Source organism: Pieris brassicae, chromosome 8, assembly GCF_905147105.1.
Source record: "Pieris brassicae chromosome 8, ilPieBrab1.1, whole genome shotgun sequence".
NCBI classification, from domain to species: domain Eukaryota; kingdom Metazoa; phylum Arthropoda; class Insecta; order Lepidoptera; family Pieridae; genus Pieris; species Pieris brassicae.
Window position 1 is genome coordinate 16,852,207 of NC_059672.1, and position 14,384 is coordinate 16,866,590.

Sequence of the window (14,384 nt, forward strand, 5' to 3'; positions counted from 1 at the left end):
AGTAATGGGCATAATCTATTCCCTAGCCGTGCAGGTATTTGTTATAAATACCCAATCATCACCGCATAACGATATTTATAAATAAAAAGATTAATTGGTGGAAAAACTATAACAAGCAAACGATTAGATAAAAATAATAACTCGTTTGCGTTTTGAGAAACTAGCTGTTTGAAATGCAACGGGCATAAAAATGGCAAAAAAAACAATAAAAGTTGGGTATTATGCAATTTATTTAATGGTTGGTTTTAGTTTAATTTAGTACATATAATAAGTTAATAATTTATTTTTTAATAGTACATATATGTATTGTATCTATGATTTTAGGCTACCATCGTAAATACGCAAGATTATGAAGGTATGTGTACTTACATGTATATTGTTCGAAACATCTCTAGATTTTCGTCTCCACCAAACTTTTATCATCATTTAAACCAGTAACTATGTGTACATTATCTACCAAACCAAATTGTAACTCATCACACCGAGCACATAATTCCTTTTAATTAAAAAAAAATGGTAAACTACTATTTTCGTAATTTATTTTCAGATTTGATGCCAACCGATCAGCCTGAAGAAGAGGTTTGATACTTAAGTTCATAACATACGTTATTTTTTCTAAATTAGACTTTATTTAACTAATGATTTTATTTTTTCAGTGGCATATGGACTTTATGCCAGTAAGTATACAATTTTATACATACGAGTGACCAAATGCCTAATGATAAGCTAAGATTATAAAATAAAATAAAAGGGGCAGCTATGATGATATAAAGGGTTAAGATACATCGATAGAGGCTATGGTTTATAGTTTCTTATCTACGCATCTGTGTCGTGAAAGATAATGAAGATATATGTTTGAGTTTTAAACGTATTAAAAAATCTATGTTCAGAAGTTAAGCGTGAACAACTGAAGTGGCAAATTTTTAAAAACGTAATAATAGACATAATGTATTGACAATGTAAAACGCAGTTGTCTCTCGAAAAGATAGTAGATGCAACATAACATAATAAAATTTACTTTAGACAGGCTACCTTCCTGATAGCGTCTACCGAGAGCTAGCGTGGTACGGCATACTTCAGATTCAGCCTCTTCATCACAGTACGAAACATAAAGTTGCTGCTCAATTGATTTGGCAACATACACTTGGCAGACCACACGTTATTATGGAAAATCCACCTCAAGTAATCGTTTATTATATACTTATACCTAATTACACATTCAATAGAAGATACAGTTTTAACAGTTATAAAAACTAATTAATGTTCTGGTATTTTTGCTAAATAGCAACCATTTTTTATGTTCAGCCGATTTCCTAAGTAAAATGAGCAGTGTTGGCCCAGTGGCTCCAGCGTGCGACTCTCATCCCTGAGGTCGTGGGTTGGAACCCCGGCTTGGATGGATCCACCAATGGCACCAATGGATTTTCTTTCTATGAGCGCATTTAATATTCGCTCGAACAGCGGAGGAAAACATCGTGACGAAATCGGCTTGCCTTAGACCCAAAAAGTCGAAGGCGTGTGTCAGGCACAGAAGGTTGATCACCTACTTGCCTATTAGAAATGCTCACGAAACACATACAGAATACTTAGGCCCAAACAAAAAAAATATCATGAAACAGATACAGAAATCTGAGGCCCAGACTTAAAAAGGTTGTAGCGCCATTGATTTATATTTTATATTATTTTGACTAAGTAAAATATGTTACTATTTTATGTATAGTAGGTATCTGATTAATAATCCCCCACTTCGGGAGAAACACATTTCTGCTTCCGTTTTTCCAATAGTGAAATTACTGTATCGAACATTCTCGGCAGTCAAACACAATGTTTAAATTTAATAATTTGCTTGTCGCAATCAAATTAATGATTTCAGTCATTGCAATCTGAGGGTAAAGTAAGTCGTCAAATCCTTGCTGAAGAGGCAGCGAAGTGGTCTCGGGAGCAAAGAGCTGCACAAGAAGTGCTTATGGAGAATATCAAGAGTGGCGGTAATGGGCTCACAGTTCGTACTGTCATTAGTGCTTCTAAAAAAACCACTTATATCATACAGAATGGTAAGTTCTTTTTTGAAATCAAAGAGTATCAAATGGTGGTTGCCACAAACCAATTTTTGTCTGTGTGCGTCATCTACCAAATTACCGATTAATCAAGTATTTTGTGAAAAATAACTGGAAAATAAAAGTACACTGTCTTATAAACTTGTCTTCCATATTCTCCTTATAAATTTATTTACGTACCTTTTCTCTATGCCTTTGTTCAAATACCTGTTGAATCAACATCAATATTACAGGTAATTATTACAAATGCCCGGATGGATCTGAACCTGATTTGGATGCTTATCGAGTCCAGGCCAATATGCATGAAAGAAAATGTACTTATTCTAAACAATCAATTCCCATATCAGTCGATCCATGCATAGAAGCAGAGGTAGCGCCTATAGAGTATTCCTTTCACGAAGGTTGGATGTTTTGTCTTGGCAACGGGGAAAGAGAGAATAATTATTTCCAAAATGGCACAATAGATTGTGGAAATAAAACAAAAGTTAGTATTCTTTAGTCATAGTAACCACGAAGAAATTTCAGATATAGCAATAGAAAAAATTCCGTTGCACAAGTTAAAAACTTATTGTACTTCGAAAGAAATCGAAAAATATACATTTAGATTAAAGCAATATATACTAAAACACAACTGAGCTTTAAGTTGCTGTCCAGCAACACTGTTTTTCAGTGGGCTCATACTGTCTTGGATTGACAGCTTGACCTCATTATACAAACATCACACTAAACAAAAATATAAATAGTTACTCTATTATCGGGTGTTTACTATAATAAAATTAAAAATAATGTATGAATACAGGTTATTAAGAACTCTTCAAATGTCCTCCAATGAAAATTTATTTAGCATCAATACGGTGTTTGTATAGACAGACAGACTCAAGACTTATGTCCTGCCCGTGATCTGAAAATCAATTAACGATTTCAATAATCAGATCATCATTGGCCGGTATTAGGTTACTGTACTCAAATTATCTAATTTAAGGACGAAACTCAATTACAATTTATTCTCTCAATGTCCAGATGTAATAATTTTCCAGGTGTCAGTCGACGAATTTTTAAATATATGTGCGATTGACAATAATGTCGTTATTACCTTCGATTACTTTGGCGACGAGCCACGTAAAGATATGATGCACAATGCCACACTATGTACAACTTGGGATCCATGCCGTTTATCATACTTATATAGGCTTGAGGTACGTCCCAATATAGAATATTTTGTTTAGACTCATACAACTTCGGGTCCAACAGATAAAAAAACGACTATCTGGTAGTCATTTAATGACTATGAAGTAAAGCTATTAGTCATAAAAACGCATACCAAATTTACTTACGAAAAGCCAAAATTTTCCTAGTAAATTACATAGTTTGCTGTCAGTAATTTCAGGTAAATAACACATTAATGAAAATTTATAATAATAATTATTCAACACTTTTTATAAAAAAATATTGAATTGGCTAGATATTATTAGTATTATCAATATTTTTTTGTAAATACAATTAATAAATCCTATTTAACTGTACTTAATATTTTGAAGCCACCACCAGTAGAGCTGACGCCTGCTTTCCCAACGTCTACACCGAATCCATGCGACACAACCATTTGTCCCGAGTGTGTTGAAGGATTTACAGAGGACAATGGAGTTCCGATTGACAGTATGTAATTATTTGTTTAGTAAACATCAAAGTACAGATTTGATTATAATTATGCCTGTTTTATGTCCCTAGATAAAGTGGCGCTACAATCGCCTTATTAATACGGCTCTAGGTTTCAGGTGTCTGGATGTGTTTTTAGATTTTTACGTCGTCGATTATTGGGCTGACCGAGTCGAGGCTCGATCTCGAAAAAATAAGATTTCCGGAAATCCTATAGGAATTTGAAATAATATGATGTCGATCGCGTGATTGTTAAATCAGTTGACGTTTGTGTCCCGCGCTGTGCACGATGCGCAGATTTTCCCCCACTCCTTTGTTTAATGCTCAAGAAGTTTGCCGGTATCTGTACTCTACAATATGTAGTTTTAACTGTGCCTACAGAAAGAAAATTAATAGGACAGCCGAAGTTCGAACGCAATTGATGAGGCTAACTGTGCGTCTAAATATTATATTATCACGTGTAGAAAATTATTTGGATAATAATAAAAATCTACCGTGTAATCTAAGTGATCGAATTATATTCACATACATATATGAATAACATATAGCAAGTTTCTATTATACTACAACGTAGTATTATGTCGCAGTAAAGTTAATTCAATATCTAGACAGTTAATTAAATATCAATAAGAAAAACAATTTTTGAACGGATTAAAGCTATGTATTATTATTACAACTTATAGTTATTTACAGAATTCTAAATTTTTTTCCCGACGGTCACCGTGACAACGCACACTGAAAAGTACGCGAATTAAAATTTAGAATAATTATGTAAATAACTATAAGTTTTAATAATAATACATAGCTTTAATCCGTTCAAAAATTGTTTTTCTTATTGATATTTAATTAACTGTCTAGATATTGACTTCGCCATGATTATTTCATTTATTTTTGCTATTTCGGTGTGATCATGAAGAACTGAGAGCTTGGAAATTGCGTGTTTTGCTTTATTGTAAATGGTTAGGTTAGTCTTGTTGCCTAGAAACGTTTAGAAAACTCGTTAAACGTTTCGTTCACTCACTTGTCTGACGGAACTTAGCGACTTGATTGAATATCGATTTTTAATTAACTGTCTAGAGATTCAATTAACTCTCTGAATTAACTACTTTACTGCGACATTACTATAGTGAGAGGCAAATCAATTCAATAAATTTTTCATTTATGATTTATGTATGTCATATGTTATTATATTAATTTATTTATTTCTTTCAGTTGCATCCGGCGAAGTTTAAAGAAAACTAAACATACTTTTGTTTATATACAAATGTTCTTATTACAAATTGAGCCATTTTAGTAAGAAACACGTTTTAATGTTTTAAAACTTAGTAAGAAATAAACCTGACTCGCAATTTTGATTTCATCATTAAGTGGCCTTGATGTCTCTAACTATAAATATCTTGCTGTAGAATACTTAGCTATAGACCTTCAATCAGAAGGATAAAAGATTGGATTAGATTTCTAAAAATAAGGATACAGGAGTCGTAAAATAGTAAAAGAAAATGTGTTTATAAAAATAATTTAATAGGCAACTATTAATAAAATGTTCAAAAAGTGTCATTGGTGTATATGTTATACTTACAACTATGCAGTATAGCTTTTCATACAATAATGCAATTCGTTGTGCGACAGCAAATGCTAAAATAATACAGACCGAGATGAATAATTACAGATAATTTCTTAATAATTTGAGCATTTTTTTAACCAATAATACCGTCTGGAAGGTAGTCTGTATAAATATCAGCAGGTAAAGTGGCCGAGTTTTGTGTGGTGGGGGAATGTTCGTATATACCTTTAGTGAAAAACCTATTTCGTATGAATGACCAACTTATTTGCTGAGATTTATACTACTTAAATAATTCTTACATGTACAAATTCATATTATCCACATAGAACAGATGTTTCATTCGGTGTTCAATATAATCTATATTAAATCTATTGAAATCCATCAATTGTTAAAATATAATTTTTCATCTCCGTCTCATTATGAAGAAGCAGGCACTCTTGGTCCTACATGACTTCACAATAACCATTATACCTCATAAACTTATATCTAGAAAGCTTGACTGACGAATTTCTGAATAACAATATACGAAAAACTATAATTTGAATTTAATACAACAATAATACAAAAAAATATTTCTCATTATTTATGCATGATGACTAATCCTCTGCATCTTAATGTTAAACATCATGGTATGACGATTCAGTTTCATCTTAAATAGTAAAATGGCCACGATAAAAATATTGCTTCACACGCATAATACACAAACAATACTGTGGAAGAAAACCTACATCTTTAGTCCTGCAAAATTATTTGTCCATTTAGAAGATATTTATAAAACAGGCCTAAAGAATTACGGTACCAAACTATTGATTCACAAAAATAAAATGGAGAATATGGCTAAAGTACAAAGATTTCAAACATGTGAATCTTCGGCATTTACAATATCGTAATATAGAGTTACAAAAAATATTGCGTAATTAATAAGAGTATATAGTATAAATCTTAGAAATACAATAAAAGTCAATATAGTGTCGGATTGTCAGGAATGTATGAGAAATGCATGGAATAAGAAAATAGTTTACCTTTTTTCATTTATCACCGTTTTCTTGTATTCATATAAAAGTTCCGATATAAAAATTTACACTCAAGCATAATTATTTGAAATTCAAAACTGCGTGATACTTATAAGGATATCTGAATATTTGTTAAATCAATTCCGTGTGTGACGTCACAACACTTGTCATACAAACAATAGAACTCCAATTATCCTGTTAAAGGGAACCAATTGGTTAAAATAGTTTCGAATACAACTTGAACCGTGTGATTGTGTGATGCATGTTGTATTATAATTATCACAAAAACGTAAACAAAATAATTAATACCGAGAATGCATTTAGGATTCACTAGGCAATTACACCAGATTTTTTAATATCTCATTTAAATGCAATTTAAAAATATGAATGTCAAGACAGTTATTAATCCTGCTGAGTATTTTCCTTGATTCAATAATGTACTTTTGATAAGGCAATTCAAAATATTAGTTCAATTTGACACGAGGGCTTCCGAAACAGCCAGTAATAAAACACTTTAAATCCTGGACGATAATCTTTAAGTAACTAAAAGCATAATTCTATATGTACCTATTTGTGAAAAAAACCCTTAACATTACATAATTATTATCTTAATCTAGGAAATTAAATGGTTTGTTATCAATTATTTTTGGATACGATAAACCTACTAAAGCAATGATAAGACAAACTCGGCACATATTTAACATGAAGCACTTACATACCTTAACTAAACGAAGTTTCTTGTGTACATTGACTTTTGAACGTGATCAAGTATCGATATTTTGAACATATCTATGGCCAAATGCCTAATGGCGCTGGACATAACTAAAATACAATGCCCGACAGTTATCCTTATCTCGTGGTATTTTGTCGTTACGTCTCCAGTCACGTAGCATTATTTTTAGTACTTTTGTAGCCTTACTTAACGAATACATTCTAATGACTCAGAAAAATATTCAATCTATTTTTCTTGGCACTGAAAATTTGGACGAAATGTTTCCTCTCCATCACGGAATTTCTAATATTTATAAATATGGAGGCTACTCGCCGTAAGAACATCAAAAATGGCATATAAATTTATTGCATAGTATAATCAGTATAAAATTAGTTTACCAGTCTGAAATATTCAGTCGTAATTCTTGTGAAGGATCCTTTGCGCGGCTTTTATGAGTGGCGTCAACGTTCGTAATTCCATGGCACAATCAAGGAATGGATGCTCTAACAGTTCCTCAGCTGTTGCTCTGTCATCAGCATCCACTTGCAAGCATTTATCCAAGAAATCTTGGAAGGCAGGTGAAAGTTTATCCCACCTGGGTATCTTTGGTCTGCCAACAGCAGCTATAAAGTATAGAGCTCTCAATGGAGTTTCCTTCATATATGGTGGTTCCCCTTCAATCATCTCAATTGCCATTATTCCCAGGGACCACACATCCACTTTCTTTCCATATTGCTTTCTTTTAACAACCTCTGGCGCCATCCAATATGGAGTTCCAACCATTGTCTGTCTTTTCTCGTCTCCGACTATGTTGGCACAAAATCCAAAATCGGTTACTTTGACAGTGCCATCCATACCCAAAAGAACATTGTCCGATTTAATGTCTCTGTGAATAGTGCCTTTTGAATGCAAGAATGCAATGGCTTGGAGGGTTTCACGGCAAACTGCAGCTATTTGGCCTTCTTTCATTACCACTTCTGTGACTACATCTGTTAAGGAGCCTCCATCTAATAGTTCCATAGCAACCCATAAGTGGTCATAACTTAAAAAAGAATCAAGGAAGTTCACTAGATTTTTGTGATTGAAGCCCTTTAGAACATTGATTTCATTAAGAATAAGATCCTTTTTGGTTTGTTTAGAGAGGTCAATATCTTTGATGGCTACTCTTGAATTGTCTTTGCTGTCTATAGCAACAAACACCACACCTGGAATAGTTTTTTATGGATTAAATATAAAAGTTGTTATAATATGCCTATGCCTATTAAGGCTTCTTGATGCGATGAGGCATGCTTTTAAGGGTTAAAATATGTTGATTTTAAATAATAAATACTACTATTGTAATAATTACCACAGTGAACCTTTTGACATACAATAGTCATTGTGATTGTGGTGTGTAAATAAAATATCCCTAAAATAATCCAAACTGGCAAGACCATTTAAATAAGAATTTTTAGCTATATGATTTCAAAAACACCAATAATAATATGCTATAATCGATTAATACATCTAAGTGAAATGTGTGATGTAGAAAAAGTAATACATCTTTTTGGACGTTAGAAATTTTTAATTAGAATTTTTTAGACTATCAAATTTAAAATTCTTTATAATTTATTGAACCATCACTAAGGTTGTGTTAATTTTTTACCAAGATAAATTAGATTTTATCTTAATTAAAATACATTAAACATAATTTAAGACTTATAAGTGCTTGTTTATTATGACCATGAAAAAAAGAAAAACCATAAGCATTTTTTTAATAAACAATTCAACCTTAATTTGTACTGTTGATAACTTTTATATAAACTGAAAAGACAGTACTGTAAACATCAGTAAAAGAGCACTTCATACATTTGTACGAAAAGCCAATACAATGTTTAATCACAATCAAGGTCATGTATGATAAGATAATAGATATTATGTTACTACTTGTCTGAACAATTTGAAACATTTAGTATGCATTTTTCATGGCATATGCAAAGCTATTGCCTCACTCACTTTGGTCTTTAATTTGTTTAACATCCTTAAGAGGGTGGAGTTATTAAGATTACAAAGCAATTAATTTTATTAATTAGTAAAGCAGTTAAATGTCACAAAAACTTATTTTGTGAACATTATAAAATCCACATCATAAAGTTTAAATTATGCAAACAAATCTTTAGTCAAGGTTTTGTGAATTTTGATCTTAACAAAGACAGGATATTAGAATTTTTGTGTTCATGTAATTTAAATTGTATAAATAACTATATATTTTATTACTCAAGTTACAATAAAATATAAGTATATATATATAGAATAAATAAAATATTATTAAATTAAAATAAAAGAATAAAATCATAGAAAATGTTATATTTTTAGGTTGTATTTTTTATAAGAATTTGAGTTATATATGTAAAGAGTGTATACCAATATCATTAGATTAATAAAATATTGTTATATAATCTATAAGATGAAACATTTTATCAAATATTTACCTGAAGCTCCAGCACCAAGTTGTTTGACTCTTTCAAATCTTACATATGGATCATCCTTATTACAAATCCTTCTTAGTTCCTCATAAATTTCCTCATCACTCATTGCTGCATTTATTAATTCTTTTTTCCTAAGAATAGGACTCTCTTCAGGTTCTGTACCTATAAGAGTAAGGTCTTGGACCACCGCTGTTAAATCCATCACAGTATCTTTTTTCTTTATACTATTCTTGGTAGGTGCTGCAGGCATGGTTTGTCTCTGTGATAATGTGTCTGTACTACTTCCAACATCCTCTTCACTACTTTGGCCTATTGAAATATCTGAATCTTGACTTTGGTGAGCATTTTTTTTGGCTATAAACTTCTTTATTTCTATTCCTTCTTTTGTGATAGCTTCTTCTGTTATAATAGGTTTGCATGGTTCTTTTTCTGCTTGTTCTTTTTTTAGGACGTGGAAATTGTGAAAAGCAACGGCTTGTATAGCCGCATTGGGGTTTTCGCTTTGTTCAGCTGGCGAGATTTGTGCATTCAGCTGTCTCAGCCATGATGCAGGTAAACCCTCTAACATTCCGGTTTCAGAATTCATACTAACGTGTATGTGTTGTTTCACATTGGTCGGCATGCCGATTTCTTGAACCCTTTCATCCTTACTAAGTTGTTTCTTTGAGAACAACTTCCCAAAAACACCTCGGCCCGAGCGTCCCGTCATTATGTATTCTTATGGATCCGTAACAATAAAAACACAACAACCATAATCACATTAAACCACACAAAACTACATTTCTTGCTTAAATTGTCATAAATTAAAACTAATTAAGTATTGCCAAGATAGGAGTGGCTAATCAGTAATCTCGGACGGACAAAATTATAGCTGAACATTCGGGCAGATGGAATTTATCAATTTAAAATGTCAAAGTCATTCATAATATTGAAATTATCGAATTCGTTTGACGCATTTGACGCTATATTTAAGGTTTGTAAAGTAATATATAATTTTAATTTTGGTGATGTTTTCTCTTAAAACTGCTGATATTTTATTGTATAATAAATTATTTTTGAAACAAATACCATAAATAGTTAGAAAAACTATGTTTAATGTTTATTTTCTTTTCAACCGAAACTAACAATTAAAGTGTATAATGGAACGCTTTTGTTAAATGGCAATTATTTGATTTAATTTATGTTGGCAATACTTAAAAAAGAACTTCCTGTGGAATTCCATGTTTTTAATGAATCATCTATATTAATATTATAACCACTTATTAAAGGTAATTTTTTTTAAAAATAAAGAGTAAAATCATAAATGCAGATATCGCTGCATGCTTTAACACTTTAGCATATATTGACTGCATAGTTTTATGTTGTATATTTTATCATATGTTTTACAATTATGGACACAGTAGGTACTAAATGAAGATCACAAAATCATACACATAAACGTACAATACACAAATTATTATATCTTTTACAAAATTATTTTATAAAATACTATATAATATAATTTTCCAATCCATGCTATTTTCTTAATAACTGATGCTATCGGTGGCGAAGTTACCATTGACAGCTTTTGAGTCTTCAGACAGATGTACCTACAATGATCAGTTAGCAAGCCAGAACTTTTAGAGAAGTTTCTGGAACCTCAGTACCCTTTAGATATAGTTTTGCTTCTAAAGTATTTCCTATTTTCCTTAACCTCGTGCTCGGCGTAGAAAATCAGCGTTTGGCCTCGCCAGACCGGAAGGATTTTCGTACGCGAAAATCGAGCCTTCGCGGTTTACCTACAGCACAGAGCGACTTAATGGCGGCATTTTTCATGGTACTACGAAAACCCCACAAACTACTTTTGTTTTGCCAACCTACGTAAGTTTAAACTAATTTTTACATTTTCAGATAATTTGCAATTTTTATAGTACTACTACCACTCAATTATTTTATAAAACAATTAATCTTATATATGAACGAAGTCCACTAGCATCTCTCCACAAATATATTGTTTGTTTACAAAAGCACATTTTATTTATGTTCTCTCTATTGGTGTGTTAAAGCTTCCAAAATAAGAACACTGAAGGCGTGAACATTTCTATCGTAAACAATTGTTGGAGCGTGTGTTATTTTCAGGTCAATCACTTCGGCATTTACTCATCAGCTCTTTTTCATATGCAAGTGTAAAAGATGAAATCATGGAACTAGCATGGAACTATTTTTAACTTGCAACTTTCAAATGCAATTTTAAGCAGTTACTTCTAGTTACAGTCTTTAAGATTTTATACAAGAATTCATTTTTTTCAGTAATTGTGTATGTTTTTGATAAAAGTGACATGCTGACATCTGGTATTTATGGATTGATAAACGTTTCATAGTAATAATGGTCACAACTAAGTAAGTGCTTAATTATAAATCAATGACAACGGACGAACTTTGTTATGTCTCTACGATTAATTCGTCTTAATAAAAACTAATTTTTATTATTTAATTGATTTAATAATTTTCGGATAAGCAATTTATCTAAATTTAAGGTAAAATTCGCATCTTATATACGACATGACTTTTCCAGAAAGATTCATTTTTTGACACACTTTATTCTTGACGAAATCATTTTTCTTTATTCTCTAAAGAAAATAGTATGCATTACATATACATTCATTAAACAAATAACATTTACAATTATGTTAGGCAGATTTTATCTTATTAACAAATTAGATGGCCCAAATATTTCGTTATTGTGTGACGCGATCGCTGGGCGGGTGCCGTGCCGCCCACAGTCATTTTCAGTCTTGGCGTCCACTCCGCGCGGTCCGCCTGTCGTTATCCATAAAAATAAATAATAATAGTAACGAAGGATTTTCCACCTCTTAGATTTTTTTTGGGTGACGACAATAAATTGTGTGTAACCTTAGTGGAAACAGTGTTAAGGATGTTAAAGGATTCTTCTTTGTAAGGTAATCGATATTGTTAATATGTTAAATAGGAGACAAGCTTAGCCTATCATGTGTATCCTAACTATATCCAATATATCCTATATATATTACCAGCCAGCGCCTCCCCTAGGCTGGAATACAATGCGTCAAAATGTATTATTTTTTTCAACTGTTCCATGCAACTACAATATTTACTGTGCTACAAAAATAATGAACATTGGAAACATAAAAATACAATAATTTTAAATGCATTCCAAACGAGAATTATTAATGAAGTTAATGATGCGTGTCTTCCAATGTATCTGTAAATATTGGAGGTTATACATCCTTATTTATCTAGTACTGCATTCTGTATAATACTTACAGACGGACTTTCTTTCTAATTAGTTTTGTAAATTTTATTAGTAAATTTTCTATATAACGCTGGCTTTATAGACTTATAAACACAGGCACTATAGCAATAGTTAGGTCCCTGCCGTCTGAATACATATCTAGGTATAGAATCCAGTATTGTTAATACTGGTACTAATACTAAATATTCAAGTGTAGACTAAATCATAGAAATTATGAATCCATTAATAAAAATACAACTACTCCTGCTTTGTATTTGAATAAAAAGTGAAGTGAATGCTTAAAATTTTAGATTAATAGTAGTAATTAATAAGATTTCCGGTTACATGCTGTCTCTAATTTGTATATAGATATTACACAATTACATTACAATTTCCTATGAAAAGTGACGTATGTTGGAAGTTGGCGCGTCGCCATGAAATACGAGCATTAAGCTGAATCGAGATTTTACGAAGGTCAGGTATTTTAGATTTTAGGTGAATTATGAATATTATCTTCCAATAAGAGAATATTAAGACATATAAACATTATGCACAGGACCTTTGTTTATGTGTTATTAAGGCAATTGTTTTCGTACAATTTGACACTATTTTCAAATTAAGAATTTACTTCCTTCAGATCTCTAACGAAAAAGAAAAGACACAGAGCATACAAATGTTACAGATATGTCCATTTTAACTATAACATTTTAATTTGTCATTATTTTCTTAAATCTATAAAGTATAGAGTCACGTTCTATCGAATGCCAACATATTATAATAATATAATTAAAGGGTTGATGACTAAAGCTTGTTTTAGACAATTCGGTACTACTGTAGCTTCTCGCACCTTATGAAAATTTAAAGGGTTCAGTAGCCCGCAACTATTTTAGTTAGTTTATGTTTGTGTCGTCGGTTGCTTAGCGTTGTTAGTGCCTAGTGGGGGTGCCGATTGAACATCGATGGAATAATATAACTATACTTAGCTATTTACATAATATTACAATAGTAATTTTACACAGTAAGAACACAACATTTTTACATTTAAATAAAATAATTTTTAAATTATAAATATATTACTATATTTATCCGTTAATACAAACGCAATGTATGTCAATGACAATTATAAGGCTGTTTCATATATTTTGCACAGACTAATTCGTCAACACGGAGCCTTTAAATTTTGACAGCTCATAGATATAATGAAAACGACTTATTTAGAAACATCACGTAAACAAATTCGCATTAAAATCAGTTCAAGGTTAAGGTCAGTCGACCTATTAATAATTTGAACGCAGAATTTAACATACTTACCCTAAGATTCTTAATAGGTAAGTAGCTGATCAGCCTTCGGTGCCTGGCCCACGCACCAAGTACCATCATACGAGCGAGTATTAGTTGCGGATATAAAAGAAAAATGTTGATAAGTGTCATATACATCTAAATTTAATTATGATATTAGTAGTAAAATATTATATGATCTGTGTAATACAAATGTCTAAGTACTTATAGAATCGAGTTAAATGAGGTTACGCCCTTGCCTCCTACTACAATACAAAAAGTGAATCTTCCCACGACTAATATCTACATACTCTAGGGATATTCCACGTCTATAGAAACTGATATAACAACTCAATAATAGAAATCTAAGAACAAACAAGAAAAAT

At 31.5% G+C, this 14,384-nt stretch overlaps 3 protein-coding genes across 4 annotated transcripts in view; 2 read left to right on the forward strand and 1 right to left on the reverse strand.

Annotated features, from left to right (window-relative positions):
• The first annotated feature begins 116 nt into the window (after nucleotides 1–116).
• On the forward strand, nucleotides 117–5,062 carry LOC123712744. Of its 2 annotated transcripts, none has more exons than XM_045665990.1 (10): nucleotides 117–238; nucleotides 325–355; nucleotides 548–579; nucleotides 657–677; nucleotides 1,024–1,182; nucleotides 1,874–2,054; nucleotides 2,291–2,541; nucleotides 3,095–3,253; nucleotides 3,596–3,713; nucleotides 4,926–5,062. In XM_045665990.1, exons 1-10 carry the CDS (start codon nucleotides 191–193, stop codon nucleotides 4,943–4,945), a joined length of 1,020 nt encoding a protein of 339 aa, XP_045521946.1. In that variant the 5' UTR covers nucleotides 117–190; the 3' UTR covers nucleotides 4,946–5,062. The 2 variants fall into 2 exon arrangements, with proteins under 2 accessions (XP_045521946.1, XP_045521947.1); XM_045665991.1 differs by having other exon boundaries at nucleotides 167–211.
• A 153-nt stretch (nucleotides 5,063–5,215) lies between these two features.
• Nucleotides 5,216–10,356, reverse strand: LOC123712742 (serine/threonine-protein kinase PAK 2). Its single transcript, XM_045665988.1, has 2 exons — nucleotides 9,474–10,356; nucleotides 5,216–8,207 (listed from the first exon to the last, which is right to left on the reverse strand). Exons 1-2 carry the CDS (start codon nucleotides 10,177–10,179, stop codon nucleotides 7,414–7,416), a joined length of 1,500 nt encoding a protein of 499 aa, XP_045521944.1. The 5' UTR covers nucleotides 10,180–10,356; the 3' UTR covers nucleotides 5,216–7,413.
• A 1,872-nt stretch (nucleotides 10,357–12,228) lies between these two features.
• Nucleotides 12,229–14,384, forward strand: part of LOC123713660 (myosin-2) — an 85,108-nt gene continuing 82,952 nt past the window's right edge. The window contains exon 1 of the mRNA XM_045667446.1: nucleotides 12,229–12,409. The gene's annotated coding sequence lies outside the window, so the exon portion shown is untranslated. The remainder of the gene's footprint in view (nucleotides 12,410–14,384) is intronic.

Bases quoted from the DNA above. Each gene is read 5' to 3' on its own strand.
- LOC123712744 (XM_045665990.1), top strand. From the start codon at position 191: ATGGCAAAAAAAACAATAAAAGTTGGGTATTATGCAATTTATTTAATG. The intron at 580-656 runs GTTTGATACTTA...TTATTTTTTCAG, and splicing joins CCGATCAGCCTGAAGAAGAG to TGGCATATGGACTTTATGCC. The intron at 678-1,023 runs GTAAGTATACAA...AATTTACTTTAG, and splicing joins GGCATATGGACTTTATGCCA to ACAGGCTACCTTCCTGATAG.
- LOC123712742 (XM_045665988.1), bottom strand. From the start codon at position 10,179: ATGACGGGACGCTCGGGCCGAGGTGTTTTTGGGAAGTTGTTCTCAAAG. The intron at 8,208-9,473 runs GTAAATATTTGA...AAACTATTCCAG, and splicing joins ACTTGGTGCTGGAGCTTCAG to GTGTGGTGTTTGTTGCTATA.